This window comes from Mchenga conophoros, linkage group LG2, assembly GCF_057382185.1.
Source record: "Mchenga conophoros isolate Kocher_MC1m ecotype Shallow Benthic linkage group LG2, M_conophoros_male_GT1.1, whole genome shotgun sequence".
In the NCBI taxonomy this organism is placed as follows: Eukaryota; Metazoa; Chordata; class Actinopteri; order Cichliformes; family Cichlidae; genus Mchenga; species Mchenga conophoros.
Genome location: NC_140527.1, coordinates 37,615,069 through 37,634,062, shown reverse-complemented (window position 1 = coordinate 37,634,062; position 18,994 = coordinate 37,615,069). Strand labels below are relative to the sequence as shown.

The 18,994-nt window shown below is 42.7% G+C and overlaps 1 protein-coding gene across 2 annotated transcripts in view; it reads right to left on the bottom strand.

Annotated features, from left to right (window-relative positions):
• The window catches only part of glra4a (glycine receptor, alpha 4a), a 47,009-nt gene extending 37,250 nt beyond the window's left edge, over window positions 1-9,759 (bottom strand). For both annotated transcript variants that reach the window (XM_085244776.1, XM_085244785.1), the window contains exon 1: window positions 9,035-9,759. In XM_085244776.1, the coding sequence (XP_085100902.1) occupies window positions 9,035-9,102 (68 nt within the window). In that variant the 5' untranslated portion in view covers window positions 9,103-9,759. The remainder of the gene's footprint in view (window positions 1-9,034) is intronic.
• Between the last annotated feature and the right edge of the window lie 9,235 nt (window positions 9,760-18,994).

The following is an 18,994-nucleotide window of genomic DNA, read 5'->3' as shown; positions in this document are numbered from 1 at the left end:
TGTGAGATATGATATCAGATATGATAGTTATCTATTTAAGAAAGAGGGGGGGGGGGGGGGCAGGAGGGGGAAGAGAATAAAGATATGATGCACCAATGCAGACCAGTTCATTGCTATTAAGAAGTTGGATATGGTTATTGTCCGTGAGAGGGGGGCAGAGAGTTCAGGAGCCTCACAGCCTGTGGATACAGGCTGTTGGCCAGTCTGGATGTTCTGGCCTGTATAGACCTGTACCTTCTCCCTGAGGGCAGCAGATGGAAAAGGTGGCGCGCAGGGTGATGTTGGTCCCGCAGGATACTGTGCACCCTCCTCAGACAGCGAGTGGGGAAGATATTACTGATCTCTGGCAGACTTGTTCCAATAATTCTGCCAGCTTCTTTCACCACCCGCTGGAGTGCTTGCTGATCGGCCTTGGTGCAGCTGGGGAACCACACTAGAAATCCATACGTCAGAACGCTGCTGATGGCACAGTTGTAGAAGTTCAACATCAGAGATCTGGGAATGTGTGCGCTCTGCAGTCTCCTCAGGTAGTAGAGGCGCTGTTGGGCCTTCCGTGCAACTGAGGTGATATGGTTGCCCCAGGACAGGTCCTCGGTCACAGTTACCCCAAGAATTTAAAACTGCTCACCCTCTCCACCGCCTCACTGCCAATGAAGAGAGGCAGATGGTTGTTATGACCCCTCTTCCGGAAATCTACAATGATCTCCTTGGTCTTTTTGGTGTTTAAGACCAAGTTATTGTCGTGGCACCATGACTCTAGTTGTTGCACCTCTGTCCTATAGTTTGTCTCATCGTTGTTGGATATAAGTCCGAGCACTGTAGTGTCATCTGCAAACTTAACAATCAGATTGGACGCGCAGGAGGAAATACAGTCATGGGTGAAGAGAGTGTATAGCAGAGGGCTCAGAACACACCCCTGAGGGGCACCGGTGTTGACCACAAGGGTGGAAGAGGTGTTCTTACCCACTCTGACACTCTGTCTACGGTTAGTGAGGAAGTCCACAATCCAGTTGCACAGAGAGGAGTTAAGTCCCAGTTGGTGGAGTTTGGGACGGAGTTTGTATGGCCGGATGGTATTAAAAGCCGAGCTGTAGTCTACAAAGAGGAGCCGTGCATAGGTGTTCCTGTGTTCCAAGTGCTTCAGTAATGTGTGCAGCACTGTGGCGATCGCATCCTCGGTTGACCGGTTCTCCCTGTATGCAAACTGGTGCGAGTCCAGGGATGGTGGAAAAGCAGCTCTGATGTGTTTAATGACCAGTCTCTCCAGGCATTTGGCGGGAATGGGGGTGAGTGCCACAGGTCTAAAATCGTTCAGACATGTGACATTTGACTGTTTTGGGATGGGAACGATGGTTGCTGCTTTGAAACAGGATGGTACCAGTGAACAGGACAGCGAGGTGTTATATATAGAGGTGAAGACGTCCGCCAGGTCCGCAGCACAGTCTTTTAGCACCCGGCCCAGCACTCCATCCGGCCCGGCCGCCTTCCTGGTGTTAATGCTCCGGAACACACGCCTCAGCTCATGAGTGCTCAGGACCGGAGCAGGGTCGGTTGAGGGGAGAGGGGACAGGACAGGGTCGGTGTTCTCCCTATCAAAACGGGCATAAAAGAGATTTAGATCCTCAGCCAGAGTAGAACTGTCGGCTGAGGGTGATGGTGTTCTTCTTTTGTAGTCCGTGATAGCCCTGATGCCCTCCCAGACCTGCCTTGGGTTTGTGTTGTTCTCAAACCTGGCCTCGATACGCCTCCTGTGCTGCTGCTTGGCAGTCTTGATGCCTCTTCTCAGGTTGGCCCTGGCAGCACTGTATGCCTCCTGGTCCCCGGATTTGAAAGCGTTGTTCCTTGTTCTAATAAGTTGTTGAACTCCGTGTGTCATCCAGGGTGGATTATTAGGGAACACACGGAATCGTTTCCAAGTTGTTACATTGTCCACACAGAAACAGATGTAGTCCAAGCCATACTTAACTTTTATGATATCCTCATTGGAATCTGAAGATTACAAGTGCAAAAACATGAACTCTTTGTTTATCTTTTGAGGACTTTTTTGTCTATTGGGTTAATATTTCATTGATAAGCATGCCTCTACTGCTCATGGCGGTGGTGGCTGTGGAGAGCAAACTGTCTGCTCGCCTCTTGTATCCAGCTTGGCTCTCATTTTTTTGTCATTAACTCACATAAACATCCCATCTGTTCTCCTTTCACACTTCCTTTTGCCAGTACTCCTTGCTGCTCTAATCTGTGTATCAGCCAAGCATGTGGGGATTTTCTGTGTTTTTGGAAAGAATGAGAAAACCCCAAAAGTGTTTGTTAAAGTCTAACTCAAGGTGAAATCACTGTTAGACCCTACCGATTTGTTTCTTTGTCTTGCCATGTGCAGCCGTCTTTTAAAACCCCGCTACACACGTCACATGTGAAGTTTAATTTTCAAAGGGTTTAAAAAAATGCATGGAAAAGTTTTCTCTGATGGAAGTGCCAGGCATTTTCTCACCGGGATTTTCCCCATGCAAGTGTTTTGGACAACTCCTTGTGGGCTGCAAAATGTTTAAAGTGAAGGCACACAATCTTTGCAGTCCTCTTCTCTCTGCTGTTTACTAGCCTCCAGATATTGCTTTGCTGTTGCAGATACTTCTGTACCAGCTGGGAGGACCATCAGAATTTAATTAAAAGCTATCACAGAAAGATTTTGTCCTCGCCCAGAAACCGAGCTTTTGAAGTCTGTATTGGCTAAAAATCGTATTTACTTCTTTCCAGTGAACTTACTATAAAGAAATCCTTTTTCTGTTCTTTAGCAGTTGTTTTAGAACGGGCTTCAAAAGAAACATCAAGCTTGCCCTTAAAGAGCTGCTTCTTCGGCGCTATGCCCTCTCCAACGCTGAACGAGCCAAAAAGCTCCTCACCCTGTCAGACTTGAGTGGCGGTACTGCTCTCGAGCTCATGGAGAACATGTTGCCGTTGCTCATGCCGGATGACGGGGGAGTCCAGAGCGCGTCGCTGCCTGCCGCCTTACGCTTTCACGGCCCAGGGTAACGGACCCGCCAGTGCACCGTAGCAGCCGCGACCGCTGGCAATACAGAAAGGCTGCTCTTCATAGAGGACTCGCGCTCTGGGAGACGTTTTCTCGTGGACTCCGGCTCCCAGAAGACCCACCTTCCCCCTACCACTGCAGACAGACTAGCAGGGAACTTTGGCCTGCCATTCGTTTTTGTTTACCTGGATGATATATTGGTGGCCAGCTGCTCAGCGAGCCAGCACGAGTCCCATCTGCGCCAGATTTTCCAGTGTTTGGCAGCGCACGGCCTGATCATCAACGCTTCCAAGTGCCAGTTTGGGTTGCCTGTTCTGGATTTCCTCGGGCACCGCATTTCCGCTGAAGGTGTGGTTCCGTTGCCCGACAGAGTCCAGGCCGTTTCGACTTTTCCGCGTCCCATGTCGGTTGAAGTGTTGCAGGAGTTCTTGGGGATGATCAATTTTTACAACCGCTTTCTCCCCAGAGCTGCCCACCTGCTACAGCCGCTCTATGCTGCCTTAAAAGGTAAAACAGCCAAAGATCCTGTTGACTGGCTGCCGGAACGCGTCCAGGTGTTTTCCGCAGCCAAGTCTGCACTGGCTGATGCCGCCCTGCTGGCCCACCCGTTTCCGTCAGCGGCGATCGCGTTGACCACCGACGCGTCCGACGTGGCAGTGGGTGCTGTGCTGGAACAGTGGGTTTCAGGTCTCTGGCAACCACTCGCCTTCTCCAGTCGTACGCTCCGGGATGCCGAACGCAAGTACAGTGTTTTCGACAGGGAGTTGCTGGCCCTGCACCTCGCGACACGACATTTTCGTTTTTTCCTTGAGGGTTGCAACTTTACTGCGTACGTTGACCACAAACCTTTGAAGTTTGCCATGTCCAAGGTCTCTGACCCATGGAGCGCACGCCAGCAGCGCCAGTTGGCGGCTATTTCAGAGTTTACCACAGACATTCAGCATGTGGCTGGTAAGTCCAATCACATGTTGGTTTCTCCGATGTATGTCAGCGTCGACTACGCTGCCATGGCCGCTGGGCAACGTACTGACCCGGACGTCCTTGCCCTTCAGTCAACGAAAACGGACCTTATGCTGGAGGACACCCCTGTGTGGGACGGCGGTCCGCACCTGCTTTGCGATGTTTCCACCGGCCGCCCCCGCCCGGTGGTTCCCCTTTCATGGCATCATTATGTTTTTGACTCTGTGCATGCCCTCTCTCATCCCGGCATCCGGGCCTCGGTCAAGCTGGTCAGGGCCAGGTTCGTTTGGCCGGGCCTTCTCAAAACGGTGAAAGACTGGGCTTGTATCCCATGCCAACGCTCGAAAATCCACAGGCATACGCAGGCACCCCTCGAACCTTTCCGCGTCCCCGGTAGGCGTTTCGATTACGTTCATGTGGACCTGGTTGGTCCCTTGCCGCAGTCACAGGGTTTCACGCACCTTTTGACTGTGGTGGACTGCACGACCAGGTGGCCGGAGGCGGTACCCCTGGCATCCACGACAGCGGTGACAGTGGCCAGAGTATTTTTGTCAACGTGGGTTTCGCGTTTCGGTCCCCATGCTGACATTACCTCCATCCACCATATGACGGGCCATACAGGGTTCTTAAACAGGGCAAAAAACATTTCATTTTGGACTTTGGTGGTCGGCAGGAGGTTGTCTCTGTTGACAGACTTAAGCCTGCACATGTTATGCAAGATGATCAAGTGGTCCCGGCCCAGGCCACTTGCCGCAGCCACCCACCTGCCACCGGGCTGATGGGTTCTGTTTTTTCCCCCAGGAGCGTCCCACAATCAACGGAGCCCGAGTTATCTGCAGCTTTTTCTGACCGCCAGTGCCAGCCTCGCTCCCGAGCTGGGTCTTCCTCTGTCAGTTCCCCACCCCCCTGGTTCAGCCGTTCCGGCTGTTTGCTTAAACCCCGGGTCCTGGACTAGTTCTGCTGGGTGTTCGGGGGGGGGGGCATGTGTGGTGGATCACTAGAGGGCTCCACTCACACCCGTGTTGAGGAAGTGTGTTGCTGTGTTTTGTGGCGTGATGTGTTCAGTTGATGTTGGAGAGGAATAAAGGAGTAGTGAGAACTGAGAGCTCTGTGTCGTCCATGCTTACCTCCACACAGTAACCCTTTTCCAGTCACTTCCCCCATCACAAATATTTGAAGGACAATCCTAAGCTGGTCAATATCTTCCAGTAGATGTATTCAGCTAAAGCACATTCCAGTTTAAGGTAGAAGTCAGAATTTCCAACTGGAACGCCCCCTCAAGTCGGATTTCCAAATCTGAAATTCGGAGCTGCCTGGCCAACCCCAGATTAACAATCCAAGATGGCGGCAGTGAACATAAACCTTGCTAAGGAGCAAAACAAATCCTGTTTTTTCTCGATTTTCCAACTTCACTACTGGAACATGCTCAACTCTACAGTGACATCACTCCTAGTTCAGACTTATTCTGTTATTATAACTGCAGTAACACTAGAAGTATCTCAGTGGTGTACACATCATTTCAATACAATGTTTTAATTAGGCCAGTTAGTCACTGAGACACAAATCTTTTTTTAAAGCGTTCAAAATTTTAAGTTAGATTTTCCTTGCAAATGCAGTGACACTGCATTAAAACTACTCCTCAATTTATAAACTAAATATGAGAAACCGAACGTGCCAGCAATGCAGTGAAGAATCTAAAAAGTAAAAATAACTTCTTTTATGTCTCTAACTGGGTTGCAGAATTTTTGATCATGTTTATCTCCAAATATGTCACTCATATAACGTTTAATGTTTATGGCTGACCTATTTTCTCAAGTTGAGGTTTGGGGTCATGTTAAGTCTTTATCTACTCCAATTAATGCATTACAGTTAAGAGGGAAAGATCCCATGCCTCCTCTTGAACTACCATGCTCTCACGTATGCCTGCCTGTGCGTGCACACACACTCACTCACACTCTAATCAGGCTCGCAAGTGCCCAGCTCCATCTGATAAGACTTACTCTCTGATATTTTTTAAGCTCTGACTCATGATCTCTAGCTGACTGCAGGCAAGGACAGCAGAGATCCTTGGTGTGCAATCCTCTGCCCTTCACTTCATGCAATCCACTACTCTTCTCTTGCAATTTCCCAGTACACATGTCAGATGACCAGAGGTCAGGGACATATTTGCACAATTTCCTCTGATGTGATGTTCACATGGTGAAGACTTCATGTGTGATAGTTTGGCTATTTTTTTTATTACAGTATCAACAACCAACTCGTTTTTCACTGAACACCCCAAAGAGAAAAATTCAAGTTCTACCATGTGGAAAGTCCCATTCAGACAACACATCAAATGGTGTTAGTCAGAGGTGACGGTGGCAGAAGTTCTCTGTTGTAATGTGTACCTCTTTTGCTAATTTGCAGCTAATTATTATTTTTTTAATTCTTGGATTTGGCTAGAGTAGCTGCACATAACTCAGTTTTTTTTTTTTAAACCTCATGCTGAGCCATGTTGCAGCCTCTCAATTCATCTGCTGTCTGAAACAAGCCATTTTGGCTCCCTTGCTTTCAAGGCCAGCCTCTCTTTGACCTAACTTACTTCTGATAGGATGCCGCTTATAAACAGGAAGTTTGAACAGCAGTTGGGTGTGGCTTCCATACTCGCAGCAGACCTGTGTGCCTGGAGTACCTTATTAGAGACAATCACTCTTATGAAAATCATATAGAGTCATTAATAGAGAAAAACAAAAAGTGAAGCCTGAGCTTTAGGCTCACGTGGATTGCTTCAATTTTATCTGACACTTGGCCGTGTTTAAGTGAATATTATCAACTTTAAGACTATAACAGAAAAAAATGAAAACATAATTGGTCCACTTTCATAGCTCCCCATTATAATGTGCGTTCTAAAAAAAAAAAAAAGAGGCAGTATGACTAAAACAAAAACTCATGACTAAGCCAAAGCTAATTTCTTTAGCTGTTTTCACATTTTCTGATCCAGCTTTACTTTATTTAAACAGTTATTTTAAATCAAGTTCAGGAAACCCTGTTCTGCAAATGCACACAATATTTTTCACAGCTAATATTTTAAAAGGTGTTGGCAATAAGGTGTTAGCAAGAACATTTACAGTGGCACTGTTCTGTTAAAGTGTCCAGTAAACTGTAACGGTGAGCAAGCACGAACCATAGCAAGGGAAACAGCTAATATAATCCAGCCAGCTGGTGTTTCTCTTGCAGTAGTGCGATAAAATGCAAAAGAAAATATCCAAAAGCCAAAAGTTTAGAAGTTATGTATAAGTTATTTGTTTAAGTGCTGCGGACTTAAAATACGACTTGCAGCAAAGCACCATGCTTATCTTTATGTTTGTCATGTTTCAGTTCTGTGAGTGCAAGTTTTAAAGATGCTTAAATTAACATAAATCAACAACTTTGCAATTAAAACTTAGCATTTTTAAGTTTCCTCTAGCAGGGTCAGAAATTGTTGGGATACCACACAAAGAAAGGAAGTGGATGGCAGAAAAGCTTCAGGAAAAGAGAACGTGTCAGGTTTTGTTCCAGGTTGTCATTCAAGTTAAAGAGACACAACATCGCCTCTTTCTACATACACACGTCAACACATAACCATCTCCCAACCCTCAGAGTATGATAAGAACTTGGTTATTACACCCTTCGTTCCCGTTTCGCATTTCCTCTTGTTGACAAACACCCAGTCCAAAACATATGTTCATCCTGCTTGATGAGCACTATTTCACATGACATTTTTCCCCCAAATCTCTTACAGCACTTCCCACCTAACATACACCTCCCCCTCTTTCTCCATCTCGTTTCTCCTATCTGAACCATTTCTCTCCATCTACCAGCCTCATTCTCCACTTTGCTAATCTTCACACCACCTCCAGCTAAATGAATCACTCTTTCAATTTCTTGTTCCCGTTTCTCCCCATCCCAGGTTGCTCCATTCCCATTTTCATCTTCCATCATTCCCCCAACATGTCCATTGACTCCATCTGATTCTGCCTGTCTTTTACACCTTAATCCCTTCCTTTTCCTTCATGCCTCCCTCCCACTCCCTCCCTACGTGGCTAGCAGAATGACTGGTAGGAGAGCATATAATTTGTCAGAGGAGGTGCTGTCAGTTGACTGCTCTCCAGGCTAAGAGCTGCTCTCCTCGCCCCTGGGTTCACGGAGTCACTGCTCTGTTCCGCTCTGGGATTATGCAGATCTTAATTCCCTTCCGCTCACACCTGAGGGTGGCAGGGCATGAAATAAGAAAAGTGTTCACTGCAAATAAAACTTTTTGCCACCAAGAGGAGGGAGAGAGGTTGAGGGAGGACGAGAGGAAGGTGACATGGAAAGAAGAAGACAGAGGAGCTTGGTTATTGTTAGATGGACTGAGTGAAAGAATGATGGCGTGGAAATAAAATGTGTTCTAGAACCCACAATGAATGATATTTCCTGCAGTAGTGAATAAACTAAGCACAGAAACAATATACTCCACTCCCAGCTCCCATTTTCAAACATGCATCCAAATGTTCAGTATGCAGCAGCTTTATTAGTTTTTATAACCCCAGCAAGCTTTGTAATCACTGGCTCCCGTTAAACTGTTCAGCACAACGACCACGATTATCCTACACTGGAGTATTAATGTAGCGATTTAAACGACCCACAAAAGCCATCACTCAACCTTTCAATGCAACCGGGAATTCCACAGGTAGTCTGACACCTCTGGGCAAACAGGGTTTAGTGACTCCGTGGTTACTTCATAGTTAGCGGCATCTTTTTGTTCTGTGCGTAAACAGCAGGTCTAGTTTTTTTAATTAATTAATTAATTAATTGGTTTCTTGCTGGTATGTACCAGTCTTCCATTCCCCCTTCCAACCAGCATTTAAAACGTTTAGATGTTAATTTCTAATAAAGTCTTTTAAATAAGTAAACAAATGACAGATGTCTTACAGCCAGTAGCGTCGATTAAAATGGTTTAAAAAAAAAAAAAAAAGTTTATGCAAAGCAGTTGATGAGAGAGAAAATAACTCGCACAAACACTAAGAGAATAGCAGATTGCTCCCTCACCTGATAAAGACTCCTTGGAAAAAGCAGAAAGACAAGACATACAGTATCCGAATGACCTGTGGGAGCATCCTCTGGCTCGAAATCTCGCCCCACTCCCGATGAATAACTTGCAAGGTTAATTGTTGGAATCAGCAAATCCACTGAAGAATCGTGAGACCGGTGTGGAGGAAAAAGGCATCGTCTCTCTCAGTGATCCAGGCTGGTCTTTGGGTAAACTTCTCCCCCCTCCCACCAAGTCCAAGGGGGGGTGAACACATGCAAACAGCGGGCGCTGTGCTTCAGGCGGGTGGACGACACTGGTCAGACTGTCAGTGCGCTGGTGCATGTGTTCAAGGGGAGTGTCGGTTTACGCGTGGGTCTCTTTTTTCCTCTCTCCTTTTCCTTGACAATGTGGTTTCGTCTCCTTTTCACTGTATTTCCCTCCCTCGCTCCAAAACATTTGAAAGGAGTGAAGATTTAAAGGAACAGTAGCTTTTGTTTTGACGGCTGCCTCTGGTGTAATTATCCTTAATTAGAATGAAGGGAGTGAGGCCTCCGATGATGACCTAATTAGACGCTAGCTGATGACCAGTTTGGACTAAAACACTCAAAAACGTCTAAGTAAAATGTGAAAGTTCGTTTTTAAATTGTTATTATTTAAGATTTCTAGCGCAATAAAATAGCTTTCTTCAAGTATTATCCACAGCGCCACAAGCTGTTTTATGCCATTCACCATTTTGTTTTCCTGCAAGTATCAGCAGGTAATTTCCAGCAACAGTCCCCTGATAGCAATCACCTTTGACCATCACAGCCAGCAGCTTTCTATGCACAAATCTAATTAGGTGCCGTGGTTTAATTACACTTACAACATCTAGTTATCATTGGTAAACTATTGCTGTCAAGGGAGCGTGACCTGTAAATCCTTAGCCGACCAATCAGCATGCAGAATGTTAGCACTTCTGGACAAAGCTGGTTTCTAATCACTAATTTAGAAGAAAAAAAAACCCAACTAAATTACATAAGTCTTATTTATTTCAGTTCAAACAAAAAAAAAATCTGGGCTGTTATTTTAAAAAAGGATTATTATTATTATTATTATTATACCCAGGAGATGCATACCCACAGATAAACCTGCTAATTACTACTAGCAGACTAAAATGTCACTCACATGAAATGGATCAAAAAGCTTCTTTAAGGGTTTGTACCACATGGACAAATGAAAAGGTAAATTTGAAAGAAGAAAAAGAACAAAACAGCCATTTATAGTTGTTGCTTTTTGAGTAAATGATTCTTTGAAAACAAAGCCACATTTTGTACAAAGCTGTGGAATGGGCATTTTAACATGGGGGTCTACAGGTAGTGACTCGCTTTTGGACCCATTCATAAAGTAGCCATTGGAGGAGCGGCAGTTTTTGGCACTTCAGTATTAGCTTCATTTTTAAGCCCTGGAAGCTGCAGTATGGGCAAAGCAAATGTTGTTCACCAGTTTTTTTTTTAAGGAGCTTCATTGAACCAAAATACAATATTGTTATCAACCAAATGACCGAGGTAAACCTGCCACCACCTTTGCGCCCTTTAATCCTGGCAATATTGTAACAAGAGTGATTTTCCACATGGAAACATCACCAAAGTGGAGCTTTTGCAGGGATGTTGCTGTGGTTAGCAAGTGCCCTATCTTCTTTGGAAAAAAGATCAATATATTTGTGGCTTGAACTAGATGGAACCCTGTCTACTACGGTAGACAGTGTTACTGCATCAGGTCATTGAATGCATCCCCATGTACTGGCAAAAGAAAGAAAGCAGAGCCAGTCTCAGTGTCCATTAGCGCCTCTGAATATTAGAAATTACAGGGCAGCAGCACAGTTGTCTGTTTTATTGTCAGTCATCTTTCCCGGTTTATTCCACTCAGCAGCTCTAATATGTTCTAAGCAGGCAGAACCATTACTTGTCTTTATATGTGAAAATACAGCAGATTAACCTTCGCCATATTCAATTACTTGGTCCCATTTCAATGAACAACTGTATTAAAGATGCGTTAGGTTTCTCTTTCTTAAAAAGGAGTGAAAAATCACAAGCCTCTTTAGCTTCACATTCCAGTGGGCTTATGAATTTACATCGGCTCATTCAAATTCTGTTTTTGAGTTTGGCTTTGGTCTTTTCTATGAGCGAGCGGGTCACACATTCAGAACTTTAAAAAGAAGTCAAAAGATATAACAGGTAAGCCCACGTAAAGTCTGAGAAAAATTAAAACAAGAAAACAAAGGGATTATCCAGAAGGTGGTCTAAAAGGAAAGCAGCGATTAAACCCTGCTGCAGACGCTGAAACACACAGCTGTAGAAACAACAGCCAAGGCGTCATTCTTGTAACAGTGCTTTCACCTACCTGAAGCGTGCATTTGTATTTAGTACATTATTATGTAAAGGCTCTGTAGATGAGACTTTACCATCAACATCTGATAAGTTTAACATTTTTCTGGCCCAGTTGGACCCTAGCAGACTTATGGGTATGTAACACATTGCAGAGACAAGGAATTACACAGGAAGGACTCGGAAAATGACATATAAACTAATAAAATAACATGGGTCACACCATCTATCAAAACAAGTGGAGCTGACTGGAAAAGAGGCACAAGAGGAAAGAATTCAGGAAGAGCGTGTGGGCACAAAAACAAAGGAAGGGAAAGAAGGCTGAAGTTAAAGAGGTCAGAGATGTGAAGGCAGAAGTTGCTTTGGATATTTAGTGTCTTTGTACAAGACACTGGCTGATATGGTAACATCTAAAAGTTGTTTAATAGAAGCTCTTTTGGCCTTTCCAGCAAAGAGGGAAAGGGTGGCTGTATTAAAAAAAAAAAAGTCTAGTAAAACAACATAAAAGAGACAGATCAGAGAATAGTAGTTAAAGTGGGGGGTTCTTGGGAAATTAGGAAAAATGATAAAGTTTAAAGAGGAAGGTAGATTTGTTGTCAAGTTTAAAGATAAAAGTGACAAGGCCTTAAACCTCCCTCTAGCTGAAAGATCAAAGGGGAAATGTAGTGAATGTGGAAATGATGCTAAATGCTAACATTCCTGTCTTCTGCAAATCCAGAGCCCAGGGGTTGAAGTAAAAGTTAACATCTACTGTGTTTAGTAGATGATATACATTAGCTGTAACAGAACAGAAGCTGTTACTGTGAAGAATTTAAATTCTCAAAAATTGAGGCAGCCATTCAGGAACTGAGACACTATAATTTTAACTAAGCATAAATACACGCAGGATGAAGCAAGAGCTGTGGAAATGCAAAAACCGCGACCAGAAGGAAAAATGCCCCAACCAGATTCTTTGAGTAAAGTTACAGGACACAATTAGCCCTTCATTTACGGGAGAACTGTTTCCTCCTGAATTCAGAGAGAACTGAGGTTATCATATTTGACCCCAAAAATCTCAGAAACATGGTGTTTAATCTGATGCTTAGCTTGGATGGCTTTACCTTGGCTTCCAGCGAGATTCCTGTGAGGAATCTTGGAGACCTTTTTGAACAGGATATTTCCTTCGGTGTAGACATTAAACAAATATTTAAGACTGCTGAAATGCTAGTTAATGCATTTATTACTTCTAGGCTGGACTATAGCAGTTCCTTAATATCAAGCTGTTCTAAAAGTTCCACAAAAAACCCCAGGTAACTCCAAACACTGCTGTGAAAGTATTGACAGGGGCTAGAAAGGGAGGTTTTATTTCCTTTCTACATCCCTGCTTCTCTTCATTGACTCTGTCAAATCTCCAACTGAAAATCCTCCTCCTCACATACAAATACTTGAGTAATCAGGCCCCATCATATCTTAAAGACCCCGTGGTACCACATTATCCAAACAGAGTTCTTTGCTCACAGACTGCAGGCTTGCTAAAGTAGAATGGGAGGCAGAGACTTCAGCCATCATGCCCCTCTCCTGTGGAACCAGCTTTCATTTTGGGTTTAGGAGACAAACAGCCTTTCTAGTGTTAAGATTAAACTCAAAACTTTTCTTTTCGATAAAGCTTATAGTTAGATCTGGATCGGGGTGAGCCTGAACCATCACCTAAAAAGGCTGCAAGGGGGACTTCCTATGGTGTACTTAGGGTGAGTGGAGAAGAAATGCTATTTCACTCTTCAGGTGTTTATATACCACTACTACATGTCATTCGACTTTGTCTTCTCTCTCTCTTAGCTTTTTTTGTCCTTGTCCCCCTCTGATGTTGCTTTTCTTTAACCTCTTTCCCCTAATGCCAGACTTCAGCCTGTTCCTGAGCTTTGTTCAGCTGAAGATTTCTTCCTGTTAAAACTGAGTTTTTCCTTTCCACCACTGCTAAACACTTGCTCACAAGGGATCGTGTGATTGTTGGCCATTTTCTATTTAATATAGTAGGGTCCTTAAATTAAATAGATGTGCTATTGGCACTAGAGGCCAAACCACAAGATCACACATCAGTTGTGGTAGATGATGCAAGAGGCAGTTTTAGAAAATAAACACTGGCCCAGAGAAGCTGCAATATTGCATTACATGAAGTATGAGAGAGAAGCAAGAGACAGGAGTATAAATCATGATTATAGAATTTGATTAACATTTTTAAACTGAATGCAATGAGTTTGAAAACAGGCAGCAATTTAACCCTTTGAAGCCACGTTTAACATATTAGATAAATGAGTTTTTGTGGGTTTGTGAGACATTTAAGGAATAAATTACAATAAAGCCCTATGTTTCAAATATGATACAACTTTAAACTCATATATGCAAATATATGAGTTAATATTTAATGTTAATATTTAATGTATTTGTGTGGGGGGGGGGGGGGGGATGTTGTAAGAGATTTCACAAAACACAAAAAGTTGTACTTTTGGTAATTATTTAGTGGTTCAGGCTTTAAAGCGACAATTAAGAGGTGTATTTAAAGATTAGCCAGGTATTTTGCCTTCAAGCAAACCTAATTAAGCCACATTTAGACACTGTGATTCATGTAAATGAACTTATCACATGTGAGATGGGCTATAAAATTACAATTCTTGGGAGTGCACGTGGATGGTAAATGGACCATCCACATGCAGATCCGCTTTGTATTGCGAGCCTCATTAACCTTTAACACAAATATTCGTGCAATTTTTTGTTGTTTGGTTGTTTTTTTCTATTCCTAAGAACATTGTCTAACATTTTCACACACCCTCACACGGTTGCATCACGGGCAACTTCAACATGCAGACTGGAGTAGAGCCACTTTTCACAGAAGTGATTATGGCTGTTTATGTTAAGGTACAGCATCCAATAGAAAAGGGTGCAGGCATGGTGTGAGTTATAGACCTGGAGAGGAAACAAAACAATCATCATTGTGGTGGATATAACAGACTTGGAAGCATTTTCTGGCCACTGGTAAAGCAAACAACACAATATGGATTCTAAAGCCAACACGATGAAGAAAAAGTCATCCAAAAGAAAGAAGTCCACTGATGCTGATGAACCACCGAAATAGTGGTTACTAAAGAACATAGATGATATAGAATCAGTCCTATCTAGTAAAATCTGTTTCTCCCATAGATTTAGATTCAAGATTATTTGACTTTCAACTCTCTGACTTTGCACCAGCTACATGTTTGCACAGAAATCACAGAAAAGGCAAAGACTAAATAGCACCCAGCTTTCAAGATATTACCTGAACAAATTGAAATGGTGAAAAATAAACTGATGAAAGAAACAATGCTGTACTTAACACCACATAGAATAGACGGCAGATTGATTTTTGCCAGTAAAACCAAAAACAGAGAAAATACTTAATGAAGGCACTGCGATTCCTCAAACCACCTTCTAGAATATCACATTCCTTCAAGTCAAACGTTTTGTCATCAAATCCCACAAATCACCAAAATCTTCTGCAATACAAATAAAAGACAGGGCATGTGCTGTAGTTCTTGGATAACAATGTGGGGCCATGACACAGGCCAATAAGCTACTGGCTGCTCAGAGAGATTTTTATGATTTGATTATGATTCAATTTTTATTTTGATGTTGTAAAATGAAAAGGCACAACCCTAAAAAGAGAAAATACACAGCTGATAAGCTACCTAAGTGACATCTGAGGCGAATGCTGTCAGCGTCTTATCTTTGCTGTTATTCTTTAACCTCTTGCGCTGCCCTCATCTCAGCTTTGTAGATTATTAGGAGGCACAGTAGTGAAAGGTCAGATTGCAGCTGTGGCAGTCACTCTGACTTTTTTCCCTTTCACCCATACAACCAAAGGCGACGTTTTCTTTAACCAGCTTTATCCTAATATAACTGTGAAGCATGTGTGGTAACATGCCAAACTTGACCTCTAACACAGCAACCTAATAAGTTGGTCTCAGAGACTGGGGCTAATATTTCCCCTTGTCTTTAGCAGAAACCTCCTAAGAAATCAATATTTACGTTAGCAACACATTTATGCAGTATGTACTAAAATTCTATGCAATTCTCCGAAGCCCTGTTGCTGCCAGCATTTGTGCCAATTGTGAATTTCCTGGGAAGTGATTTGTTTTCGCCCTATGCTGTTTGTGCACTCCTTTAGTCGCAGAGAAATGGCTGCACAGCCTGGCACAAAATCCCAATCTCGAGCTCTCCCCCAGAGGGTTGGACCTGTGGCTGGAGTAGTCTGTTTGTGGTCTAACTTCTTCCTTATCCTCTGCTTCAGAGTAAATAACATTCTGCTTGGCTGTTGGTCTGGGCGAATACAAAAAGCTTTGTGCAGCGGTCCGTGCTGTTTATGGCCTAAAGAGGTGATTATCCACATAATGTTTAGGAACTTACACAGAGGCAGGGTTAAGGTGCCATCCTGTCTGGTTTTATTGGCTTTATCTCAGCTGTTCGGATTTGACAGGACTTTGGTAACAACTAAAAGTCTGTCCTCTTTCATCCATGTTCTCTGTATTTATACTTTTCATGATTTCTTGCCGTTGCACAATATTAGATGTAAAATTCTCCTTTCTGTACGCTACTGTGCATTCTGGAGAAAATGCCATATTTAGTAATGTGAATAGATGAGTAGATAAGTATGTGATAAAGAGAAGACAATGTAAATTAAGAACAGATTGCAGAAAAAACACAAAATTCAACAATTGTGTCACACATACTAAGCAGCTTTTCAAAATTCAGAGGGGATTTGAGCAGACTCCTTTGCAATATTTCTTTTGCTTTGTTTGTTTTTCTTTGGGCTGTTTTGCTTTATCTTCTTTTTGGGTTTCTTTTCATTTATTGAGGTCCTACTTTTGGTTTGATACCATCTGTGTTGTTTTCTTCTTATGTCAATGCACAGACCTCTTTGAAATGAGTACTGCGGTCTTGGGTTTTCTTCCCAAAACAGTATTCATAAATAAGTTTCGTACATTATCACCTAACAGAGTTTGTGAGGAAGAAACTTTCTGATCAGGTATTCTAAAAGGTACAAGGATGAACCTATTCAATAACTACCTACCATTCAATGAAGAACGTGCTTGGTCATATCTAACCCCCTCATACATAAATATGGCCCTAAACCCATTTCAGTCTAATCCTTGTGGCATTTGCTGTTTGCTCAGTCGTGTTTTCAGCTTCAGAAACTTGATTGCAAACTTTATGTATAAGTGTTATATTATTTGTATCATTTGATTAAATGTAAGGGACAAATTCTCTCATGGGGACATAAATGTGCAGAAATAGATGCAGATGCATAAAGTAAAACGAATAATCTAGACAGACATGACCATCCGTCTGCATGCATAAAGCATCCATTCATTTCATACTGCCAGCCAAGGTGGGCATGCAGTCCAAAAGAAAGCTGATAGGCTTTGACAGATGGACATGTGCGCCACAATGTGAATGACAAGAGTCAGTCAGAGCCAGTCAGCCAAAATATTGGAAGAATACAACGTCAAAGTCAGTCTAATACAACATCAGCTCTACATTTAATTCATATTAGCTGTAGTCAAAGTCTATTTTATGATTCCCAAGCACGTAGTTCACTCCAGCACCCTAACCCACATTTCAAAAGCAGTTGCCCTTAAAGCGCATTTAAAAGGAGGAGCCGTTTGTTTTGAAATTCCAATTAGCTTGCAGACATATCACAAATCAACCTCAGCTACAGCTTTAGACAGTAACAACGTAAATCTGTTGTATGCTTGTAAGAATGAAGTCTGAAGACATATTTATGTTTAACTTGTGTCTGAGTTAAGCAGCACTGAGCCACTGCAACAGCTGTTCAACATGGTTAAATGAAGATGGTTATGTTTATATTGCTCCACATGTCTGGGAAAGTGAATGACCATGAGGATGAGGCAAACAATAAATATACATTAGGCTACTGGATGAAACTGGAGCCAGCAGACAGACAGCAGTGTTTAGCAAAGACTGCTAGCTAGCAAATCTTAATTTTTTACAGTATAAAGATATGTGATTGGCTGTAGCGCCAACTTCCCATCCTTATTCCAGTCCAGTGGCACCACTGCCCAAACCAACTATTAATTTATTTGCCAATGCAAGTCTTTTAGATGTATTAAATACTTGTGATTGTTCTTCATTTATATCATAGACTTATGTAACGATAATTGTATTGTATTGTAACTTTATTTATTTCAGACATAATAAAACAAACAACCAAAAAACAAAAAAACAATATATACTCGTCTACATGTACTTTCGTTTACGGATACGAATATATGTGTAGATATACACACACACACACGTATTTGTACAGACAAGCAAAAAAAGAAATATAATAAAATAAAACACATTCGTCTAACATGAAATAACAATTGTTTGGTCTGAAAAGGAGTAGGATCAAACTGTATGAAACAAAATTTGTGCCACTGCAAAACCTTTGGTCATGACTGTGCTGCAATCTTTGAGATACAGGAATATAGTTAAAGTACAAAAATGTAACGGGCAGTGTCACGTTTGTAATCATATAGCCTTATTGTTTAACCATCCGTCCATTTTCTTCGCTTATTCTGGGTCACCTATTCTAACTGTCACAGGGCAAGAGAGAGGGTACACCCTAGGCAGGTCACCAGTCTGTCACAGAGACAGACAATCATTCACTCTCACATTCACACCCATTGTGCTGGAGGAAGCCAGAGTACCTGACGAGAATCCACGCAGGGAGAACATGCATACTGGATCTGAACCAACAACTTTCTTGCTGTGACAGGATGGTGCTAATCACAGCATCGCCATGCCACCCATTATTTAACCAAGTCATGGGTTTTACTTTTTTGTGATCAAAAGAAAGCCTACAAAACACACAGGTCTTGTGTGTTTGGGGTCAACGCTAGCTTGAGCTGCTAACCCAGGGAAGCCTACCATTCAAAAACACCTTGTGCATTTTCTTGTAAAGCTGTGTTTAATAGTACTGAATGTCATGACTTGTTACAGTTACTTTCAGAGGCTAATAATAGTCCAAAATATGAAAATAGGTCTCCAAAATACAAACCATTAAACATTAAAATTTTACTTTACTTTCTCTACACTCCCCCAAAGATACATGAATGCGGACAAAATTAAAATGAAGTGCAATATGTCGTTCTTTTTATGCTCCCTGACCTACTGCCACTCTGACCCCTGTCAGACAATCATGGCATTTATTTTCTTGACATCACCAAACAATTGCAAAGAGCTAAAAGGAGGCTGGTCAAAGCTTTAACGAGGGTCTGGTGTGTTTAACGGTGGTATGATTAGCTGAACAGACTAAAATGGAAAGAAAGGGTCCAATTTTGATGACTGGTGTGAATCTGGTTCCACATATTATGGAGGGCACTAAGAGAAAGGTCAGTAATGGATGTTTTGGAGGCCAGTTCAAAAACAAAGTGCATCTTCTTTCGGTCTTTCATGCTGTAGAGTGTATGAGCTTGTAGTATCTTCCATGTTGGGTAGCACCATTTCAGAATATAGCAAACATTTTGTGCTACATTCCCCCAAGAGGGCAGACACTGAGTCCGATGTTTTGGTCTTCAGTATCGTAGCGAAGTGAGCACT